General features: G+C 51.1%; 1 protein-coding gene across 3 annotated transcripts in view; it reads right to left on the minus strand.

Moving 5' to 3' along the window:
- Window positions 1-14,300: 14,300 nt before the first annotated feature.
- Window positions 14,301-24,416, minus strand: part of PHF21B (PHD finger protein 21B) — a 94,517-nt gene continuing 84,401 nt past the window's right edge. For all 3 annotated transcript variants that reach the window (XM_060024003.1, XM_060024001.1, XM_060024004.1), the window contains exons 7-13: window positions 24,115-24,191; window positions 21,798-21,852; window positions 20,881-20,903; window positions 19,720-19,878; window positions 18,052-18,127; window positions 17,621-17,724; window positions 14,301-16,282 (exon numbers count right to left, since the gene is read on the minus strand). In XM_060024003.1, the coding sequence (XP_059879986.1) occupies window positions 16,064-16,282; window positions 17,621-17,724; window positions 18,052-18,127; window positions 19,720-19,878; window positions 20,881-20,903; window positions 21,798-21,852; window positions 24,115-24,191 (713 nt within the window). In that variant the 3' untranslated portion in view covers window positions 14,301-16,063. The remainder of the gene's footprint in view (window positions 16,283-17,620; window positions 17,725-18,051; window positions 18,128-19,719; window positions 19,879-20,880; window positions 20,904-21,797; window positions 21,853-24,114; window positions 24,192-24,416) is intronic.

Consider the following 24,416-nt stretch of genomic DNA (forward strand, 5'->3'; position numbering starts at 1 on the left):
CACAAACTCACAAGCACAGGGATGAGCTGGTCATAGACGTCAGGGGAACCTGAGCTCTGACGCCTGGGCTGGAGGTCCCTGTATTAGTTTCCTGTGCTGCGTAACAAATAGACACAAACTTAGGAGCTTAAAACAGCATGAATTTATTATTTCTAAAGTGTCTGGAGGTCAGAAGTTCGGGCGCACGGGGGTTGGATTTTCTGCTCAGGGTCTCACAGGGCTAAACTCAAGGTGTTGACCAGGCTGTGTTCCTTTCTGGAGGCTCTGGGCAAGAACCCACTTCCTCGCTCATTCAGATCGTTGGCCAAATTCAGTTCTTTGTGGTTGTAGTTCCAAGATGCCTGTTTCCTTGCTGGCTGTCAGCCAGGGACCTATTTCTCTTCCTAAAGGCCGCTTGCTTTCCTTGCCGTGTGACCCCTCCCTGGAGAAATTCCCACGCCTGGAATCCCTGCCCCCATGCTGTGAATCTCTGTTGCCAGGAAGACCCCAGTCCCTTTAAAGAAGCTCACCTGACTAGGTCAGGCCCACCCGAGATAATCTCCATATCTTGAGGTCAGCTGCATTGGAACTGAATTCCATCTGCAAAGTCCCTTCACTGCAGTATCTGGATTAGTGTTTGAGTGAATACCTGGGACCCCAGGGTCTGGGAATCTCAGAATTCTGCCTACTGCAGTCACTCAGCAAAAAAGAGAGGGACCAGCCCCTCCCCCCTCAGGGAGAGTGAACGGCACGTGCAAAGGCTGAAGGTAGGAAGGAGCATGGAGCCAACTAGAGGCTGGACGGAGGGGTTTGTCTGCCCAGTGTTTACAACAGCCGAGACTGGGAAACAACCTAAGTGTTTCTCGATGGATGAATGGACAAAGAAGATGTGATTACACATGCAATGGAATATTATTCAGACATAAAAAACGAGGAAACCCTACCATCTTTGACCACCACATCTTTGACCCTACCATCTTTGACCTAGAGGATGTTACGCTAAGTGAAATAAATCAGGCAGAAAAAGACAAATACCATACGTTCTCATTTAATATGTGGAACAAAAACAAACAAAAAACACCAAACTCATAGAAAAAGAGATCAGATTTGTGGTTACCAGAGACAAGAGGTGGGGGGAATAGGAACTGGAAGACAGTGGTCAGAAGTTACAAACTTCAGTTATAAGATAAATAATACTAGGGATGTAACGCACAACACGAGGACTGTAGCTAACCTGGCTGCATGATACATAAGAAAGTTGCTGAGAAAGTAGATCCTAGGAGTTCTCATCACGAGAAGATTTTTTTCTTTTTATTCTGTCTGAGCTGATGGCTGCCGACTGAACCTATGACGATAGTCATTTCACAATATACGCAAATCAGACCATCGTGCTGTATGCCTTAAACTTACACAGTGGTTTATGTCAATTATTTCTCCATAAAATTGGGAAAAAAGATTTGTCTGCTGCCACACTATATTTTGGGCATTTCCTGGTTGTTCTAGAACCATCTACATCTTTGGGTTAATTTTTTATTTATTTATTTTAATTGATTAATTATTTATTTTTGGCTGCCTTGAGTCTTCGTTGCCGCGTGGGCTTTCTCTAGTTGTAGCGAGCAGGGGCTACTCTTCATTGCTGTGGCTTCTCTTGTTGCGGAGCACGGGCTCTAGGCGCACAGGCTTCAGTGGTTGTGGCTCGCGGGCTCAGCAGTTGTGGCTCACGGGCTGTAGAGCTCAGGTTCAGTAGTTGTGGTGTACGGGCTTAGCTGCTCCGTGGCGTGTGGGATCTTCCCAGACCAGGGCTCGAACCCGTGTCTCCTGCATTGGCAGGCGGATTCTTAACCACTGCGCCTCCAGGGGAGCCCCCACCTTTGGGTTTAAAATATGTCTTGGTTGCCCGGATGGCTGTCCACACGCCTCCCTCCGTGTGCCCCGCCCCCTCCACAACTCTTCAGCCCCGTGTCCTGGGCATCTGGGGGGCACCCAGGGTCTGTCTGCTGGTCTGAGTGGTATTGCCCGTCTCCTCCCAGCTCCCTCTCCCTCACCGGTCTCTCCGCATCCCCCGCTTCCTGGTTCTGGTTCTGCTCCCCTCCCCCTCCGTTCATCTTCTTTATCTGTCTTTGCTGTTCCTTCCAGCTCTTCCTCTCTCACCACTAAGCCGGCCAGAACCATCCTCTTGTACAACTTGAAAAGTGATGATTGTTTCCTTTCTTTTCTATTCTGCTACAAAGCGTTTTTTTTTTTTCCTCTTTCATTCTTTTTTCTTTTTTTAAAACACCCTCCAGCTCCAGCCAACCACAGCCAGGCCCTAGGGGCCCAGCCCCCAGCCCAGAGGGGTTCAGTTTGGAGCCCGAGGCAAACCCACCGCCTGTCCCCCCTGGCCCCAGCCTCTGGAAAACCTGCCTGGCATCTGCTCCCCTGCCCCCAGGAAGGTGTCTTGTTCTCATACAATTCAGAACAACCCTGAAACAGACTCAGAGTTCTGTTGCCAGGAAAAAGAAATCTGAAATAAAAATGACGGCTCCCCTAAGAGCACAGCACTGTGAACACCAGAATTAACAACGACATTAAATCAAATCTCATGCATTATGCAGAAAGGCTTACAGTGCGAAGCACATTTGTGAAATATATGTTTCAAATTTTCTGACTCCGAGAGGTGGCCCCAAGACGTTCTCCTGTGGCTGCTTTGATAACAGTCTCCCTTTCACAAAAGATAATTGTGGAATCCTAGCTCCAGCAGGCGTGGCCCTGTCACCCTTCCCTTGTATCAAAGCACAATTTCCACAGCCAAAGAAAGCGATTACGGTGATAACGTGTTGGAGACACATGTGGTGCATATCAGCCTAAAACAATGAAACATGATGCAGAAATGAGGGCTCCAGGGTGTCTCTATTGACAGGACGTGTGAAAGAAATTGTCCAAACATTCACTTTTGCAGAAATGAGGGAGATTTTAAGTGATTTGGGAGATTAGACTGGCTGCCCAGAACTTGTAGCTGACATCTACCAGGAATGAATGAATCCTGCCCAGAACAGAAACGTCTGTAGGCAAAGCAAGTGGCCAGTCTACCCTGAAGGGATCCAGCCTGCCGTCACTGGGGGAGCAGGCAGTGGGCTCCCCGCTTCCGGTACAGCTCAAACTCACAGCTGTGTGACCCTAGGCAAGTCATGTCACCTAGCGCGGGGAGTTCAGAGTCGGAAGGCTCAGCTTGGGTTTCTGTCCTCCACGGTGGAAGTGAGGCCGGGGTAAGCTCTTTGAGCTTTTTCTTGTTTGTGTAATGGAAGGGCAGCCTCCACTCTGCGGTTCCGTGTGCTTTTCAGCCTCTGCTTTGTGCCAGGCAGTGCCAGTCTCACAATTATAGAAGTGAGGGGGATACACTTCCTGCCTTCAAGGGGCTTGCAGAATAGTTGGGAAGAAAAGCAAATAAATGCACAAACTACGTCTTTTTAGAGCTACTGCAGTATGCACAGGACTCAGGCAGGTGCGGGGAGAAAGATGGGAGACAGAGGAGAGTCCCGGGCAGCTCCCAGGCTTGAGCTATGTGGGCCCCTGAGGGTGGGGTCCTCCCCTGGGGTGGACGGGATGGAAGAGGCAGGGCGAACCCTGCTGTTGGTTTGATAACAAAAAGCTTTACTGTTTTGTTATCGGAAAAATAATTGCTCGGGGGAAAAAAATTCACTGACAGAAAGTGCAAACAAAGTGAGCATCCTTTAACATTTTACCACCCAGCGAGAAGCACTGTTAATATTTGGAGGCACGGGCACTTTCCTACACTGCTCGTAGAGATGTAAATTGGTACAATCACAACTTAGCAAGCTGTTGACCTTAAAGCTGATCTGGCAATTGTAAGTCGAGGGAAATAACCAAAAACGTAGGTACAGAGCGTTTCCGCAGCATTGTCGTCAGAGCAGATAATTAGGGGCAGCCTGAGTGTCCATCAGGAGAAGGAATAGCAGAGGAATGAAAGTTACATCCACGTGATTGAATCGTGTCCTGCAGGTGAAACGGATAAACTGGATCTCTATGTTTCCACATGGCTAGACCTCCAAATATTACGCTGAGAGGGGAAAAAGCTGCAGAATGATAAATACAGGGTGCTATCACTTATGTAAAGTGTTAAAACTCCCCAATCCTATATATAGTTTATGAATTGAAAATATTACACTTTTGGAATATACAGAAGGAATTTTTTAAAAGTGAGTAGGAAGGAGACATACCAAATTCCTCATGGAGGAGAAGAACAAAAGGGTCTTTAACGTTTGTTTCATTCTATCTAAGTTTTTCTAAGGATTCTTACTATATCTAAGTGTTCTGCTTCCAGTATGGCTGAGTAACTCTGTTGGGATTTGACTTTCCCACAGACAACATCTATAAACTCCAGACAAAATACAAAAGAACAAAAGTAAACAAAGAGAAAACCAACAATGACTGAAAGGCACTGGAGAATGAACCAGGACAGATTCTGGAGGGAAGTCCACACTCGTAGAATGGCAGGGGCTAAGGTTACATTATGTGGCTTTTAACCCAAGCCAGGCCAAAACTGTCAATTCTGATAGAATGGCTATGTCAACAGGAGAAAATGACAGTCTTTTTGGCTTGAAGAACAGAGGACAGAATTTGGGACAACCAGAGTCCCTAGAAGGTGGATAGAGGATTCCAGACAGGAGAGAAGCAGACAGGGAGAGCCTACACTTTGTGCATAAACTCCGCTCAAAGTTCTGCCTGATCCCAGAGCCACACAAGCAGGACAGACACCAGCTAACAATAAACTGAGGTTTGAGCTACCGACTGACAGAGCTTGCAGTTTTGAGTTCATCCAAGTTCAATGCCTGCTAAAGCAAAAAAACCCAGCACTCTTCAGAGAACTATAACAGAACCCAGGGTCTCTACAATATAATTCACAACATCCAAGATACAATTAAAAAGTTTTCATCATACAAAGAAATAGGAAAATGCAACCCACTCTAAAGCACGCAACGGAGCTCAACCTTAAAATGATGCCGGTGTTAGAAATTGCAGTCAAGGATGTTACAGTAGCTATTACACACATCCTCAAGTATATAAGGGAAAATATGATTAAAGTAAATGAAAAGATAGGAAATCTCAGTGAAAAATAAAAAGCATTAAAAACACAGGGAAATTCTATAAGAGCAAAATAAAGTATCTAAAATTATTTTAAAAAGAAAAGAAAAAGAAACCCATTGCTTGTATACAATAGGAGAATGGAGTTTATAGTATAGAGTTATCTGGAATCTAGACTAATAGAAATTACCCAGTCTGAATAACAAAAAGTAAAAGGATTGAAAGAATCTGATCAGAGCCTTAGGGACCTGTGTGACAATATCAGAATGTCTCACACGCACACATAATTGGAGCTCCAGAGGCAGAGGAGGGAGAGAATAGGGCACAAAAAAATTTTGAAAATTAATGGCCAAAAAAATCCACAATTTGGTGACAGACATAAATTTTCAGATTCAATAATCTCAACAAACCCCAAGATAGATAAAAATCAAAGAACAATACACCTAAACACACTATATAGAGACTTCTGGGAATTATGCAGAGAACAAGGAGACATTGCATACAGAGGACCAAGGATGGAAGTCAGCTGACCTATCAGCAGAAACTCTAAGGCCGAAAGACAGTAAAACAACATCTTGTTCCAATACAATAAAGGCACAATAAAAGGCCAAAGGAGGGCTTCCCTGGTGGTGCAGTGGTTGAGAGTCCGCCTGCCGATGCAGGGGACACGGGTTCGTGCCCCGGTCCGGGAAGATCCCACATGCCGCGGAGCGGCTGGGCCCGTGAGCCATGGCCGCTGAGCCTGCACGTCTGGAGCCTGTGCTCCGCAACGGGAGAGGCCACAACAGTGAAAGGCCCGCGTACCGTAAAAAAAAAAAAAAAAAAAAAAAAAAAAAAAGGCCAAAGGAGGGGAAAGGTTTCAAAATAGAATTCTGTATCAGCCAAAAATACTTTTCAAGAATGAATGTTAAATAAAAACTCTTTTTAAGTAAAAGAAAACCAAGGAACTTCTTTCACTGGCAGATCTGCATCACAAACAAATGCCACAGGAATTTCTTCAAGGTGATGGAAATGACAACACATTGAAACCGGGATGTTTAGGAGGTAATAAAGAATGTTGGAAACAATAAATAAAGAAGATGTGGCACATATATACAATGGAATATTACTCAGCCATAAAAAGAAACGAAATTGAGCTATTTGTAATGAGGTGGATGGACCTAGAGTCTGTCATAGAGAGTGAAGTAAGTCAGAAAGAGAGAGACAAATACCGTATGCTAACACATATATATGGAATTTAAGAAAAACAAAATGTCATGAAGAACCTAGGGGTAAAACAGGAATAAAGACACAGACCTACTAGAGAATGGACTTGAGGATATGGGGAGGGGGAAGGGTAAGCTGTGACAAAGCGAGAGAGAGGCATGGACATATATACACTACCAAGCGTAAGGTAGATAGCTAGTGGGAAGCAGCCGCATGGCACAGGGATATTGGCTTGGTGCTTTGTGACCGCCCGGAGGGGTGGGATAGGGAGGGTGGGAGGGAGGGAGACGCAAGCGGGAAGAGATATGGGAACATATGTATATATATAACTGATTCATTTTGTTGTGAAGCAGAAACTAACACACCATTGTAAAGCAATTATACTCCAATAAAGATGTTAAAAAAAAATGTTGGAAACAATAAATATCTGGGTTAAACAAAAGAGTACTTTCCCCTCTTAATTTAAAAGAAGTAAACAGGATTGTTTGAAGCAAATATATATTATATTGTCTGATAGGATTTATAATATATGTAGGCGTAATACATATGACAGCTGTAGCACTGAGTACAGCAGCAAGGGACTTATATTATTTCAAGGTTTCTACCTTTTACATGAAGTGGTACAATATTAATCCTAAGTAAACTGAAAAGGTAAGGATGTATATTACAATCCCTAGAACAACTACTAAAAAATAATGCAAAGAGATATATCTTTAAAAATAGATAAGTTAAAAGTGACTTCTTAAAAATACTCAGAAAAGTTTAAATAAGGCAAGAAAGGATAAACAGGAGGAAAAAACCCACAGGGGACAAAAGGAAAAAAAATAATATAAACGGTAAACCTAAATCCATCTGTGCTGATAAAATTATCTCTAGTGTTAATGTACTAGACTCTACAGTTAAGGGGCAGATATTGTCCAAATGGATAGAAAAAAAAAAGGGGGGGCATAACTACATGTACTTTAAAGATAGGTCAAAAGTAAAGGGATGCAAAAATATATACCATGCACACAGTGAGCGTCAGAGGTCTGGGGTGTCTATATTAATAATAGATAGGCTTTAAGACAAAGAATATTACTAAACATGGGTGACCTTTTATAATGATAAAATGGTCAATTTATTTAGAAGACATAACTATCATAAATATGAATGTACCTAATAACATAACTTAAATACATAAAGCAAAAAGCCCACGACAGATTTAAGGGATTTCCGTAATTGTAGTTGGAGATTTTAGTTCTATATTGCATCAACTGAAAGATGAACTAGATAAAAAGTTGGTACAGTCATAGATAGTCTGAACAACACTACCACCACCTTGGCCTAATGGACATTTATAGAGTGCTACACTCACCAACAGAAGAATATACAATCTTGTCAATTGCACGTGATATAATCACCAATATAGACCAGATTCTGGGACATAAAACAAGTCCCAATAAATTTAAAAGAACTGAAATCATGTGAAGACAACAATGAAATCAAATTAGTAATAAAAAGCATATCTAGGAAAAACCTAAATGTGTGAAAAAAATTTTGGGAAGAAACAGGAGCCACATTTCTGAAGAATCCACGTGTCAAAGAAGAAATCATAATGGAAGAGAGAAAATAATTTGAACTGAGCAGTAATGCAAAATATCGACAATTGGGAAACAGAGATAAAGCAATACCTAGAGGGAAATCTAAATGCTTATTTTAGAAATAAATAAAAATAAAAAAGAACAGTCTAAAAATCAATGACTAATGTTCTACCTTAAGAAACTATACATACAGGCAGACTTCGGAAATATTGTAGGTTTGGTTCCAGACCACTGCAAAAAAGTGAATACTGCGATAAAGTGAGTCACATGAACTTTTTGGTTTCCCAGTGCATATAAAAGTTGTGTTTGCACTGTACTATAGTATATTAAGCGTGCAATAGCATGATGGCTAATGAAACAATGTACATACCTTAATTTAAAAAATACTTCATTGCTAAAAAGTGTTAACCATCATCTGAGCCTTCAGTGAGTCATAGTAGTAACATCAAAGATCACTGATCACAGATCACCGTAACAAATATAATAATAATGAAAAGTTTGAAATATTGTGAAAACTACCAGATGTGACACAGAGACACGAAGTGAGCAAATGCTGTTGGAAAAATGGTGCTGATAGACTTGCTCGATGCAGGGTTGCCACAAACCTTCAATTTGTAAAAAAATGCAATATCTGTGAAGTGCAATAAAGCAAACTGCAATAAGGCAAGGTCTGCCTGTGTATATATTTGACGCCACCCTTTGGACACAGCTGATTATCCAGGCGTGGGGTCCTCAACCTACTGGACCTATTTTACATATATATATATATATATATATGTGTGTGTGTGTGTGTGTGTGTGTGTGTGTATACACACACACACACACACACACACATATATACACAAATCAGTAGAAGGAAGGAAATGATAAAGAATGAAATAATAACAAAGAATAGACAACTACAGAGAAAATTAACAAAGCCAAACTTTACTTCTTTGAAAAGATAAATAAAATTCATGAACCCCTAGCCAGATATATTAAGATAAAATAAACCACAAATTAAGAATGAGAAAGCAATGATCACTTTAGAGTCTACAGAAGGTAAAATGATAATTAAAATATTATGAGAAACTTTATGCCAAAAATTCAAAATAGGTGAGATGAAAAATTCCTTGAATAATTCAACTTAACTGAAAATGACACAAAATGAAACATAAAATCTGAATAGTCTTGTATAATAAATACGTTGAAATTAAAAATAAAGTCTTCCCACAATGAAATTCCTGGCCCAGATGGCTTCACTGGTGAATTCTAACAAATATAAAGATGCTCTTTCAGAAAATAGAATACTTTCCACTTGTTTAATAACATAATTTGACAGACATTGCAAAGCAATCTATAGTCAACATCCCTCACAAACATAAATACAAAAATACTTAACAAATATTAGTAAATCAAATAAAGCAATACAAAACAGATACTACATCATGACTACATAGAGTTTACCCCAAGAATTCAAGGTTGGTTAAACATTGAAAATTGATATAACTCACTGTATATAGAGAACAATGGAGAAAATCCACATGTTTTTAAATAAATGTAGTATAAGCACTTGACAAAATTTACTAACCATTCATGATTTAAAAAAAAAAAAATGGGGCTTCCCTGGTGGCGCAGTGGTTGAGAGTCCGCCTTCCGATGCAGGGTACACGGGTTCGTGCCCCGGTCCAGGAGGATCCCACATACCGCGGAGCGGCTGGGCCCGTGAGCCATGGCCGCTGAGCCTGCGCGTCCGGAGCCTGTTGCCCCGCAACGGGAGAGGCCACAACAGTGAGAGGCCCGAGTACCGCAAAAAACAAACAAACAAACAAACAAACAAACAAAAAATGTAAGCAAACTAAGAATAGAAGAGAACTTCCTCTTTCTATTAAATAACATACGTAATGGTCAAACTGTTGAAACTTCTTCCCTAAAATCAGAAACAAGACAAGGATGCTTACGCCCACCACTTCCATTCAAGTTATATTGGAGGTCCTAGCTATTGCAATAAGGCAAGAAAAATAATAGGCATAAAGATTGAAAAGAGAGAAGTAAAACTGTCTCTATTTGCAGGTGACATAATTGTTTATGTAGAAAGCCAAGAGGGATCTACCAAACAGCCATGATAACTAATAAGTGATTTAACATGGTTTCAGGGTATAAGGTGTTCAACCAGGAAACAGAAACCACACAATAATTTTAAAAGGAAAAGTTTGGTATAAACAATCACTAAGTGTAACAGGGAAGTAACTATGAAGGTATAAAGTGACCCCTAAAGAACAGTGCAAGAGAGTGTACCCAAGGAAGGGACACCTGGAAGGAAAACACCCGTCCCCAAGGCTAGGATTCAGACCCCTTTGGAAAAGTGTGGTTGCAGCCCTCTGGAGGCTGAAGTTTGCTGTGTTGCCTGGGCAGAGCTGATCCACCGTCACTGGATATACTGGAAACACCCCAAGGGTTGCAGGTAAGCGGAAGCTGGTGGGTGCTCATACAGAGGGAACTGGGGCTTTAAATACTTCTGTAAGTTTAAAAAAAGAAAAGAGATGGCTCCCAGGTACTCCAGCTTACATGGACCTTGAGTACCAGATGCTTCTTTCCTGATGGTGTCAGTGAAATTCCTGGGGAGCTCTCTCCCTGCATGGCTTGGGTCGTGTGGCCCATCCTTTAACAAAACAGCATAGCTGGGGTGGCCCCGGCAATCTGAGTTTCAGCCAGCCCCTCAGATGATTCTGATTCCCACTCAGGTTTGAGAACTGCTCCCCTAGAATTACATTAAAGGCATACCTTATCTCCAAGTTTTGGATAATTTTTCTTGATCCCCCCAAAAACTGGTCAGATTACATTTTGGTAGTATTTGGCCAAACTCATTCACATCAGTGCCGGAAAGTGTGTTAATTGACACATATCGGCCTCCCTGTGAAACTGTTGCAGTTTAGAGACATATGTTTTTGGTGAACTGCTAAGACCAGAGAATTTCCTTCTGTCTGGAAGTTTTGTGAGGAATCTAGGGTTGCATTTTCAAACCCATCAACTTTGGCTAATGCTGGACACAAGTTTACTTTGGACCCACCCTCCTCGACTTCTCTCTCATCTGCACACGTGTACACACATGCATACAGAGAGCAGTCTGCTTCTACGTGTTTAACCACTGGCTCTCCAGGAATGTAAAGCCCCGATTTGTGGCATTTGCAATTTCCATGGTGTAAATACTCCCACCATGGCCAATTATGAACTATCAACATGAAATCATGGACTTCCCTGGTGGTCCAGTGGTTAGGACTCTGCCCTTCCACTGCAGGGGGCACAGGTCGATCCCTGGTTGGGGAACTAGGATCCTGCCTACTACACAGTGAGGCCAAAAAAAAAAAAACCATGAAGTCAGTGAATGAGGATTTGGAAGAGACGCACACAGTGATTCTCTGGGGCTGGCGCAAGCCATACTTCCAGAGGTGGCCCATCCCTGGCTGGGCCTCCCCTCCACTTCCGGTCAGTGCCTCCATGGCACCAGAGCCTCAGCAGTGGAGGCCGTGGGGACAGCTGCTCCTGCTGAGCTAACTCCAGGTGTGGGAGGAACTGGGGGTAGAAGCACATCTGCACACACCCTCTGGAGCCAGCCTTCCTCAGCCTGGTTTTCTCACCCCGCAGGGACCTGCGGGCCGCTACTAGCACCAGTGGATCTCTGTCACCTGACAACAATAGGGACGCGTTCGGAGCTGCCCCGCCGGTAGGTGGGAGTCCTTCCGTTCTGTTCGGAAGCCGGGGGTCCTTGGGGATGGGTGCTGGGGCCTCGTCATGCAGAAGGTGGCCAGTGGATGCAGCAGCAGCTACGGCCAGCGCCCAGCGCTCTGTGGGTCCTCCCAGGGGACGGAGCAGGCAGGACAGGGTGTGGACGGTGTGGCCTGGAAGGTGGTCTCACACCACTCTCAGATGGCAGCCACCTGCTCAGACGTCTCCCCAGGACGCCTTGGGAGTCCCTGGGGGAGCCCCCAGTCACAGTCGGAGCTGCTGCTCAGGGGAGGGCGGGACATCGAGGTGGGGACCAGAAACCACCCAGCGGCATCCCCAGAAACTGCAGGCACTGTTCTCGGGGAGCCATGGGGGAGTCTGAGAGATGGGTTGGGGGCAGAGCAGAGTTTAGTTAAGAAGCCCTGCGCCCCCCCCCCCACCGTGGGACACGCAGTCTGGGCTGAAAGGGTGGGGAAGGGCAGTGTGTGTCAGTAGCACTTGGCTAGCCTGTGCTCCCTCATCTGTCCCCTCACGCCTCGGTGGAGTCACCCAGAGGGCAGGTCGCCATCTGCAGCCCCAGACTGGCCCGCTAGCCGGGTCAGGAGTGAGCATGCATGCAGCTTGGTTGGGGTGGTCTCCAGCCAGCCACAAAGGCCCCACGATGTGCCCAGCGTCCAGTGTCCAGAGAGGCAGAGTGGCCGGGAACCACCACCTGGGATAAAGTCACCTGCTGGCCGTGTGACCTGGGTGTGTCCCTTTAGGTCCCTGTGCTTCAGGTTCCCTGGGAGGGGCTGACATGTCAGAGCAGGTCCGAGGAAGAAGCCAGGTGGGGTGGGCACACGGCAGGGCGTCAGGGAACAGGCTCCTCTGCAGGGTGACATCATGGCCTCTCCACTCTGTGGGCTCTGTGGGGACGGACGAGGCAAGGGGGGCAGCCCTGGGTGGTCCCGGGGGGCAGAAGCCGCAGGGAAGCTGCTTACAGACATCCTACGGAAAGGTGTCTGTTACGGGTTGAATTGTGTCCCCCTGAAAAGAAGTTGAAGTCCTAACCCCCCAGTGTTTGTGAATGTGACCTGACTTGGAAATAGGATGACTAAGTTTAAGTGAGATCATTAAGGTGGGTCCTTATCTGACTTGTTCTTATGAAAAAGGGACATTTGAACACAGACGTGCACACAGGGAGAAGGCCATGTCAGGTGGAGCAGAGACGGGGCGATGAGCCTACAGAAGCCAGAAACAGATTCTGTCCCACAGCCTCAGAAGGAACCAGCCCTGCTGCTACCCCTTGATCTCGGACCTCCAGTCTCCAAACTGCCTGCCTTCATGAAGTGGCCAAAACCATACGAAGGTGACTCATAGTAGGTTATGAAAGTCTCAGGAATCAGAGCAGGGAAGGAGAGAAAATGCCAAGTCTTGTTGAGGGAGCCTGGGGACAGCTGCACTGGGAGGGGGCTGTGGTCATGTCCCCAAGCAAGTGAGGGAGACAGCTGGGGAGGAGCAGGCGGGTGAGGACACAGCATGCGCAAAGGCCCTGTGGTGGGAGCAGTCCCAGTGGGTTCCAAGTAGCACCTGGAGGCCACGTGGCTGGAACAGAGCCATGAAAGTGGAGCAGAGCAGGAAGGGAAGCTGAAGGGGTCAGAGGAGGCAGGTCCTGTGGCCTTGGGCACTTCAGCTTCTGCTGAGCAAGGAGGGGTAGCAGGGGTTTAACAGAGGCGCCGTCACACTGGCTGCCGGGGGAAGGGGAAGGTGACCATGCGGTAATCCAGGGGAGAGGATGGCTGAGACCCAGGTGGTGGTGTGGGTGGTGAGACATGGGCACATTCTGCTAATATTCTGAGGGCACAGCTGACAGATGGCCAGCGGCCAGGCGTGGAGGTCCAGCCCACATCTTAGGAAGGCTGAATCCCCCCAGGATGGGGTAGGTGAGGGAGGGGTTGGCCTGGTGGAGACCGAGCCGTTTGAGATGTCTGCTGACATCAGTGGGGCTGGCCGTGGGCAGCTCGAGTCCATGGCAGAGGTCAGGGCTGGAGATGAAGACCGGGGAGCCGCTGGCACAGAGACAGAAAGCCAGGAGGCTGGACAAGGCCAGTGAGAATTCAGGACTGGAGGGAGCACAGACCCGGGGTCCACAGCGTTCAGTGATCAGGCAGAAAAGCTGGAGCAGTCCGACTCTGTTACCTGGGCCGGGGGGGGACAGGACTCCCACTGGGGGCTCCAGGGGGCAGTCACTTTGTATCCAGTCCCATTCTCTGGCCACAGCTGGTCCAGCGGTGGGCTCCTCTCCCCGCTGGGCCAACCAGAGGCGTCTGCACAATGTCTGGAGCAGGGATGCAGAGGGTCCGGCTTCCAGTTGGGCTGTTCCCAGTTTGACTAAGCCCCAGGGCGGTTGTGGGAGCTTGGTACTGCCCGGGAGGCAGAGAAAGCGGTCACATTGATGCTGAGAGGGGCCAGTGTGGACACGGCCCCTGGGCTCCATACAATACCTGGCCTGGGTTCTGGTCCTCGCAACCATCAATCCTGGCCCTAACAGGTGCGCCTGCACCTCCCGGGGCTGGGGGATCTGTGCGTGGAGGGCGCCCCAGAGCTCTCTCCTCTCTCCCTCCCTCCCTCCCTTGGGGTGGGGACCTGATCAGGAGGCAGGACCCTGATTTTCAACCTCTCCAACTCCCACCTCCCTGCCCCATGGGCTCCCAGAGGCCTCTCTGTTGAAGGCAGGGAAACGAACCACAGGGCTTTGAAACCATCCATCGAGTTTAATGCATCGTACAGAGGAAAACTACATCGGCATATTTAAGACAAACACTTTTTCTCTAGTCCCGCTATCCATTGGACGGTCCTCCTTGGTCCAAAAAACTAAGTCTCAAGACACATTGGCAGCTACCCCTCCCGGGTCCAACCTTTCATATCTTCCCGTTACATTTTAAAAAAAATTTAATTCAATCCATCCAAGAAGAAAAACCAACCAACAAAAGAAGGAACCTGAAGACATTTACATCGCAAGCCACGCGGTAATGCGTAATTGGCATCTAGGGTAACCAATATATAAGACGTGTGTCTTACAGTTCACTTTGTTCATCAATAAAAGAATATAAAAATCTTGTTCAACCCAGTGTTAAGTGTATTAAAATAGATCTGTATCGTACAGCACAGTTTCTCCCGGAGTCGTGAAAATGACAGGAGGGACCATGGCAGTCTGCGGGATTCCGGCCAGCCTCCTTGCTCTGCACCTGGCAGTGTGCGTGCATGCGTGTCTGGGGCCACGTGTGCACACGCACACGTATGTTCAATGCAATTCTGCACCGTGTGATGTGCTGGGGGTGGGAGTCCTGTGGCTCCCAGACGCTCATCTTGTTGTGCTAAGTCCCTCGGGACTGGAGAAGCCAGTGGGCGTGACGAGCCCGCACGGCCCATCCCGGATGCAGGGCGGCGGGCACCCTTCGCTCTCATGGAGACAGCAAGAGGGACCCTTTAGTCTCCCGAGGCCACTGCCCTCTCTTCCTCCCCCTCCCCCCACTTCTTAAAAAACCCTCTGGGTCCCTCCAGTTTGGCAGCTCCCCCGCCCGAGGGGTTTTCCGTTCATCCTGGCAGCAGAGACCACTGTGAACAGGAATAGAAGTCACCAAGTGTCCCCTTCACATTAAATATCTCACAATAAAAACGCCATACAAAAATGTAAAGTTATTTTTTGGCATAGTGTCTGTACTGGCAAGAAAAGAGGAATGGAATACTATATCGGCTCTTCAAAAGGAGGAAAGAAAAGGCTTCAGTCGTTAAGTTGAATGATTCAACCCAAAATAGAAAACCTGCCAAACGCCTCCCTGGCGTGGCTGCAGCTCCATCTCTCGCCCAGAAACTCCACGAGAAAAAGACATCGAGGGCAAGAGGAGTCCAAAAAGTCAGCGGAGGAGGGAGGCGCACGGCGAGGGCGCCCCCAAGACCGGGGGGCAGACGGAGGCCTGGCCGGGCCACAGCAGCGTCCCCTGGGGAGCGTCCTTCAAGTTAAACAGCTGCGATTCTGAACGCTAATAACACTGACAACAGGGATGGGCGTTCTGGAAGGCCTGGCGTGAGCCCGACGGCCCCGTGGGGGCGGGCGGCTGAGTCTACCTAGATTTGCTACCCGCCTCTCGCCCCAACTAGCTCTACTACTTGGCTACGTCGTGTCCTCAGCTCCCCTCCCACAGGGCACCTCGCGGGGTGGCACGAGGCCCAGGAGACAGCTGTGTCCAGAAGCCGGAGGCCCGGGCAGCCCCCCAACAGCAGGGAGTTGACTCTGTGCCCCGACCTGGCTTCCGGGCGTCCCATCTGACCTGGAGGGCGCAGGACTCCATCCCCACCCATCCTGGCTCTAGGACTCTCACTCAGCTTCTTCTCCCTTCTTTCCTGTCTCTGTCTGGTTTTATTTTTGTCTGAAATTCATAGTGTGTATGAATTAAGGCTGACAGAACCCTCAGGTCTTGCGAACAGGGTCCCAGTGACTTTCCGTGGGTGTGAAGACGGGTCCCTTGGGGTCAGTTGTGCCCCGGGGGGTGCTGGAGGGCAGAGTGCATGGCCGCTGCTGAGGGCTTGGTCCAGGGCCCGGCCAGCAGCGGGGCGGGGCTGGTGGTCGTCATGGTGACCTGGAGCATCTGCTCGCCCTGTATCAGTCTCAGGAGGGCCCTCAGGCGGTCCAGGGACGACTGGGTGCCCCTCTGCTGGGCCAGCAGGCTCGTCTTAAGCTCCAGGCATTTCTGTCAGGGGGGAGGGTGTCAGAGAGAAGGGTCTCAGAATTCAGTGACACAAGCCACCTGGGGCAGCCACCCCTCAGCGCTTTCTCGGAAAGCCCCTCCCTTCCACCGCAGAGGCTGAAAGAAACCAGGAAGAGGGCCTCGCGCACACCAGGCAGAAGCGAGAAATGGAATTAAATGGCAGCCAGGCCCGCAGGAGAAGCCTGTTCTAAACATTCAGGCTGGAAACGACGTGCTCGTGCAGGAGTGCGGGAACGCCCTGCCTCGCGGCTGTGAGGCTGCCTAGCCGACCACATCGACCTCTGCTGCTGGAGGAAGCTCCGAGCCTGTTCTGGCTCAAGTGCAGCCCTGCAGACCTCCAGGCCGCTGGCCAGTTTTCTGCTCTTCCTCTTGCCTGCTGTATTCATGGGTTTTTCTAGCCTTTATATATCATAGCGACACAGTGAAGTGGTTAAGGACTGACGCCTCGAGTTAGAGTTTTAATTATTTGCTGCCTGGGCAAATAAACTCCTTGAGTCTGAGTCCCAAACTCTAAGAATAATCACAGAGGCTCTTCATAGAGTTATGGAGAGGATTAAACGGGATACTACATTTAAAGGGTTTTACCAGTTGCTGTTACCAACATCACCACCACCATCAGCACCATCACTATCACCTCCATCATCACCATTATCACCACCACCACCACCACCTCCATCACCACCACCACCATCACCTCCATCACCACCACCACCACCACCACCACTTCCATCACCACCACCACCTCCATCATCACCACCACCACCACCACCACCATCACTTCCATCACCACCACCACCTCCATCATCACCATCACCTCCATCATCATCACCACCATCATCACCACCACCACCATCACCATCATCACCACCACCACCATCACCACCACCTCCATCATCACCATCACCACCATCACCTCCGTCATCACCATCACCACCATCACCACCACCACCATCATCACCATCATCACCACCACCATTATCATCATCTTGTTTATCACCACTCTACAGAGAAGAAATCACTGTGTTCACTTTATACAAGAAGAAACTGAGGTTCAGAGATGGTCAGGGCCTTGCTGAGGTCACAGAGCTGAGAAGGAACAGAGCCAGATGCTCAACTGCTGGACAACTAGCTGTGGAATGAGTCACACAGCTGCCTTCTCCACCTGCTGACTCGCTAAGGGCTGGTGGTGATCCACCGGCTGCCTCGCTAAGGGCTGGTGGTGAGTCTGTCTCCTCCTGGGGCCGCAGTAAGCAGACAGCGACGCTTTGGCTCTACACCCTGTGGTTCTAAGGGCCGGCGCCGCACCCCCGCCCCGCGCACCTTCACTGCCGAGGCCAGGAGCCGGTCCCGCTCCTCCAGCTGCCGGCGCTCGCTCTGTAGCTCGCTGCCCCTCTGCAGCAGCTTCCGCTTCTCCTCTTCTTTGACTGTGAAAGAGAAGACCAGGCCCCACAGGGAACTGCAGGCAAGCAGGGGCTGGGCCGTGGCTGAGCAGGAGAGGTAGAAAGAATCCTAGGCCCGTGCCTATAGGTCATTCTGGCCACATCCTCCTGCAGGGGCCGGTGGCTCTCGCTGGATGCACGGGGACTGGAATTCCATCCCCGCAGTAACTGCCCTGCACACAGGACTAGTCCCAGGGGTCTTTGGCCCAGAACAGCCTCTGCTGGGCCCAAAGTGAGTCCAGCGGTCTAGGGGCGGGGTTGGACAAAAGGGAATCGGGGCACTTTCCCAGCTCCCGAGGGTGTCTTTCTTACCTGTCTTATGGGTGACGTAGGAGTGCACAATAGTCAGCATCCCGGTCCAGGGCACACCTTCGTCTTTCTTTAAGGCCTGGAGGGCAGACGGGGAACTGAGCCAGCGGACAGCCTGGGGGCCCGCCACGCCCTGGCTGTGTAACCCGGGCTGGCGGTAGGGGCCGGGGTGGGGGAAGAGCTCCCTGGGCTGTCATATCCACCCTCTCCCTAGGTCCCCACAAAACCCAGAGTGACAGGCAATCACGAGAGTTATGTTTGATTTTTGTTTTTTCTTTGTTTTTTTTTGCGGTATGCGGGCCTCTCACTGTTGTGGCCTCTCCCGCTGCGGGGCACAGGCTCTGGACGCGCAGGCTCAGCGGCCATGGCTCACGGGCCCAGCCGCTCCGCGGCATGTGGGGTCTTCCCGGACTGGGGCACGAACCTGTGTCCCCTGCGTTGGCAAGCGGACTCTCAACCACTGCGCCACCAGGGAAGCCCCGAGAGTTATGTTTTTTGAAAAAAAGATGACTCCCCAATGATTTTACAAGTAATACATTCTGTAGAAAAGCCTATTTTTAAAAACACTGATAACTTCCCCACCACCCGGCCAAACACAGGTATTTTCTCCCAGGTTTTTGTTATTCTGCACACTGTTTTTTCTCAGACAGCTGATGATCAAACTATACAGCAGCTATAAAACCTGTGTTTTATTTATTTATTTTTGGCCGCACCACATGGCACGTGGGATCTTTCCCAACGAGGGATCGAACCCGCGCTCCCCCCTGCACTGGAAGCGTGAAGTCTTAACCACTGGACCACCAGGGAAGTCCTATTTTTATTTTTTTTTAAACGTAATCCCAAATAATGAACACATCCCAAAGAACCGCAAAATCCTTGTAAAAAATCATTTTCAGTGACCACATCTCACTGAGCAAAGCGCTGGAATCTACCCCACCAACTCCTGGGGGGCAGCCAGGCTGGTTCCTTCTCTCCCTTTTATAAAGAAAGGCTGAGGGGCTTCTTTTTGCACAGAACTTTACCTGTATAGAACTATTTCCTTAGACTCTATTCCCCAAAGCAAGACGCCGGGTTTAAAAAGTGTACACGTCTTTAAGGCAACATGTACGAGTGCCCGCTTCACCGCACCATCGCCCGAAGGGAGTGCTGTCGTTTTTGCTAATTTGATAGCTTTTCATTTGCATGTTGTCATCAGTGAGATCAAACGTGCTAACTGGCACTGTTTTTTGTGGTTTGTGTCGTTAGTTCGGTTCTTCCCTGCGAAATCTGGAGTCACCAAGTCAGACAGCAGCAGAGGGAACCTCTGCTCACTCCGCACCCGTGGTCTTCACCGGCAGTGTCTGAGACGGCCACGATGGGGGCTGCCGTTGGCATCCAGTGGGTGGAGGCCAGGGACACTGCTGAACACCCTGCAGTGCGCAGGACGGCCCCCAAAATGGATTATCCTGGGCCAAACGGCAATTGTGCCCAAGTCGCAAAAGCCTGCTCTTCACCCAGCTCCTTCCTCAGCCCTCCACGGCCTTCCCCGTCTCTGCTCACGGCGGGGACGACCCAGGAAGCAGAGACGGTGAGTGGCCTCAGACACTGTGCCCGGTGACGGAGGGCCCCGCGGTTCCGGGAGATGGTGAGGGTGAGGGTGCGGCCGCTCCCCAGGAGCACGGCCTCCTGTACCTTCTGCTGGCACTTGGGGCACACCCACACGCCCTTGGGTGCTGTCTTGAGGGGCGGGTCCAGGCAGCTGAGGTGGTAGGCCCCTGGGCAGGTACCGCAGGGCTGCAGGTTGGCCCCTCGCTTGCAGGCAGTACAGTGCTCATCGTGGGTGATCTCGTTCTGGAAGAGACGGGAGGGTGGGGGGCGGGTCAGCCGGGCTGGGAGTTGGGGGGTGGGGTGCAGGACCTGCCTGGGGCCCAGCTCTTCCGCCAGGTTCTCAGCAGCTCGGGAGGGGAGGAGAAGGGGTGATGACCAAGGGGACACAGGCGTGGAAGCAAGCAGCATCCGGGTCTCCTGCCTCAAAGCCAGCACCCCTGCAGGTGTGTGGGCTCCGCGCAGCAGGCCTCGGGCTCAAGGCACCTGTTGTCCCCACGCCCGGGCCGGCCTACAGCTACAGGGAGGCTGCAGACAACGCCTGCCCGCCACGGCTGCGATCTGCGACACCGCAGGGTTACGGCTGCAAACAACGCGGCCTGACGGAGTTTCAGCACGTGGTGCTTTCCAGTGGTTTGACTGTTACAGGCGTGTAGGGACTGGAAATGCCTTTTACAATCAGATGTGAAACTTAGTAAAGAAAGACACTGAAAATCAACTCTGAAGCCGCGCCCACAAATGAGGTCATGACCAGCCAGCATCCTGGGAAGCGGGGACGTGGTGCATGCGTGGTGGGCTGGGGTCTCACACGATCATTGAAATGTGGGCATGTGGGGTGAGACCCTGAGACCCAAGTCCAGTCCCTTATGAGGTAGGGAATGAGGACCAGAGAGGACCAGCTCTGCCCAGGGTCACACAGCAAGGCCAGACAGAACACACTGGCACCCAGCATCAGCTGCTTCCATTCAGGCCTTCGTGGCTCCTGGTGTCCCTGCGTCTGGAGGGCTCCTGCTTGAACCTGCGGGCTGAGCCCTGTGGTGATGTCCAACTCTGCCGGGCAGGCTGAAAAGTGGACTGGTGGTGTACGAAGCCCTCAGCACCGAGGACGGAGCCCGAGGCCCTCAGCTCCACTCCAGGGCAGCAGGATGCTGGGGTCCCGCGCCCTTGCCAGGAGTGACCCTACCTGAACTGTATGGGAAGCATGCCCGCCACCCCCCCAACCAGGCGTGAAGACCAGGGGACACGTACCTTCCAGCAGGGGTCCTCATTGGCTAGCACAGGGAAGAAGGGTGGAGAGCACGTTAGAGGGCACGGGAGGGGCACCAGCCGGGACTGGAGTCCACGAGGCCCAGTGTGAAAGGAGCCTGATGGGAGTGTCACAGGCCCCAGTGACTCCTGGGTCCTCCCCCAGGGCCTGATGGGAGTGTCACAGGCCCCAGGGACTCCTGGGTCCTCCCCCAGGGCCTGATGGGAGTGTCACAGGCCCCAGTGACTCCTGGGTCCTCACCCAGGGCCTGATGGGAGTATCACAGGCCCCAGTGACACCTGGGTTCTCATCCAGGGCACCATGGAAGTAAAGGTCTCTGTCCCAGTCATGGCCAGGACCCACCCAGAGGTAGGTTCACCGTGGCCCCTGAGCTCCCTGAGGCACATGGCAGCAGTGAGCTGTCCTGCGGAGGAAACATTGCTCCAGGGATCCCTCAGAGTGACTTACTGTCAACTCGTCTTCAGCCATAAAGCACTTCCATTCTAGCGAGTGATGCCAAACCACATATTTTAATGATCACAAAAAACAGTTTTCTTTTTAATTTCTGGAAATCATACCATCCAGTGGCAAAAACAGCTCCTGCATGTACACAGCACTCGACGGTTTACAAAGTGCTGTCATGTTCACCCCTCCTGTCACTGTCCCAGCTGAGAGGCCGGGACTATTATGGGCCCGTTTTCTATAGATCAGCAAACCAAGGCCCAGGGAGGTAACGTGGTACGTGAGGACAAGCGTGGCCACGGCGCTGAGGGCCTGGTGAGCTGTGATGCGCCATCCACCGGTCAGCAGCCATGTGGCCGCTGCTGTGGACAGGGCAGGCTGGGTAGCCGGGCCGCTGCCAGTGGAGGGAGGTACGGCCCAGCCCAGCCCACAGCTACCCTGCGGGAGAAGTGCTTACCTCTTGCTGTGAGGAACAGGGGGGTGTTGAGATAGTTGGACGCCAGCCGCTTCCTCTGCAGGAACAGAAAACCAAACCAAACCACCAGATCATGGGGAGCCCTCCTTGGCGACACTGACCCCGCCCAGGGCTCACCCAGGACAGGCTCCCCATCCTGGGCTCCGGCCTCCAGCCGGACACCCACGGCCAGAGGCAGAAACGGGTACAGACACAGGGCCGTGGGGAGGGGGAGAGACAGGTCGGCCAGGGCAAAAGCCAGCCAAGGCTCTGCCCAACAGGTCCGTCCCTGCTCCCCGTGGGCACATCTGCCTCATTCAGGAAGGGCAGTCAGGGCTCTCCGATGGGGGCAAATCAGTAACAAAGCTGACACGTGGCTGTCCCTCTGTGTTCCTCCTGTATTTTCTTTCTCAGCTGGTTCTGGTGTCAGGTGGGGAAATGAGGTGTATTATGGACTGGCTCGCTAAACCCCACTTCTCGGCATGAGTTCCAGGAACCCTGACAACAAAGAGTGGCCCCCAGTGCCCAAAACATCACGGGTAGATGGAAGCTCCTGGTGTGTTCCAGAAGGTGGCTTTAGCAACCACAGGCCACGTGGCTTCAGACTTTGGTGGTTCGACACGGCTTTGGCTGTGGCAAGAAGATGGTTCTAGACTTGGGTGACGGGCTGTGAACCCATCTGTCTCAACGTGATTGGGCCGCGTTCAGGGCCAGGGGAGGGACCCACGGAAGGGCTGCTCCTGGGCTACGTATGTGTCCAGGGCTCAAGGTCACAGGGCTTTGCGTCGGCTCTTGATTCGCTAATCAGGTCATCTCTGGCCGTGGCCACAGGCTTCGGAGAAGAGGTCACGGCCATGCCCACAGAGCAGGGGATGCTTCCATCAGTGAGCACAGAGGACACACCGTCTCCTTGGGTGGAGATGCGGAAACGGCTCCGTGACTCTCACAAATGGGGCCCAGCGCTTGGGGCCCTGTCTCAGGACATGGCTTGCTCAGAAAATTGGGGAGGAAGTGAGCGGGTATAAACACGTGTGTTCTCCGAGCAGGAGTCGGGGGACAGTACAAGCAAGGACAGGTGGGCGGGCCGGGGAGGCAGGCGACGCAGACACAGGTGGGCTCTCCCCACAGGGCCACCCACGGGAGCCCCCCTCCCAGTGAGGGCCAGTTTGTGAGCCATAGATTTGGGACCACTGGCCCAGGCTGACGAACACCCCCGGGGACGCGAGCACGGCATTTCGGTGGCCCTCCTCCGGGCCCTCTGGAATGTGCCAGGCCCTGGCCTCTGCAGACGTGGCTCCACGTCAGGGGGCTGCCCGACTTCGGGGCCTTCAGGCAACGGCTTCCATCCTAGGGGAAGATTCCAGGGAGTTTTCCCTAGGAAAGCCCAGGCCGCTGGCAGCCTCTGCAGAGCCGGCTTCTGGGAGATGACATCTGGATTTTAGCCTAGAATTGTGGACTTTAATTTGCAAAGGCAAGAAGATCTCATTGTGGATTCAGTTCCTCCCTGGGAATGTGCTGATGGGAGGGGGCCAAGGCGCTCCCTGGAAGGCATCCTTAAGTCCTGACGCTGCATCGCTGGCTGGTGTCTGGTTACTCATCATCTCCTTACGGGGCACAGCGGGCCCCGGGCGGGCAGCCTGGACGGGATTTGGATTGGGAGGGGATTCCCTGCCTCGGAGTTCACTTTAATGCCCTATTTTACCAGTTTCGGCTACCCGGGGAAGGTGCACGCTGCCCACCATGAGGAAGCAGTCTTGGAGCCGGGGTACCGCCGTGTGAAGGGGAGCTGGGCTCAGTGCGTCGGGAGGAGGGGAAGCCGGGCGTGCCAGGCCACATCTCTTGTTCCTGGCCTCGCGCCTCCACGCGGAGGGAAGTCAGCTGGAGTCACGGCTGCTCCCTTCCCTCCTCCCCAGGGGAGACAAGGAACCACCCTCACTCAGCCCGGCCCCTTCCGGGCCTTTCTCTCCGTGGCCTCACATTCTCGGCTCTCCAAGTCATGAGCTCCACCGAGCCGGCCGGGCTCCAGAGTTGGGCCTGAGTGGTCCCGGGAGGCCCAGGCGGCCAGCACTGCCTGCGACCAGACCTCGTGCCGGATAATCTGCAACCGGCATCCCCACATCCCCCGCCAGGGCAGCCTAGGTGAGGTGCCCCACTGACACCCGAGCTTCTGCATCTGTCTCTCAACTGCCTCTGAGCCCAGGAGGTGAAGAAAGAATTACTGATAGCACTCCCTGAACTCTAATCCCTGGAAGGGCAGGTGAGGGAGGCCAGCCCAGGGGAGCCTCCCCATTCGCTGGTGTGGAGACGGCAGGTCCCTCACCTCTGTCTCCAGGAGGCCGCTGTAGGCGGGGTTCGCTGTGCTTCTTCTCTTCCGCTCCTGGCGCTTGCTCTGGATTTCTGGAAAGGCACAGACGCAGCAGTTACTGGCATCTTCCTGCCCCAGGACCCTGAATGCCTCCTCCGCAAACCCCGGGCGCCACCATCCCTTCCTGCCCTGCAGCCTCTCTGCCCAGCATCCGCGCCCCAGAGTGGCCCCGGGCGGGTGGGTGCCCCCGGAATCGCTCACTCTGAGGCAGGACAGACCTGCTGGCCCCAGGCTGAAGGACTGACTGGTGGGAGGGT

This window comes from Delphinus delphis, chromosome 11 (assembly GCF_949987515.2).
Source record: "Delphinus delphis chromosome 11, mDelDel1.2, whole genome shotgun sequence".
In the NCBI taxonomy this organism is placed as follows: domain Eukaryota; kingdom Metazoa; phylum Chordata; class Mammalia; order Artiodactyla; family Delphinidae; genus Delphinus; species Delphinus delphis.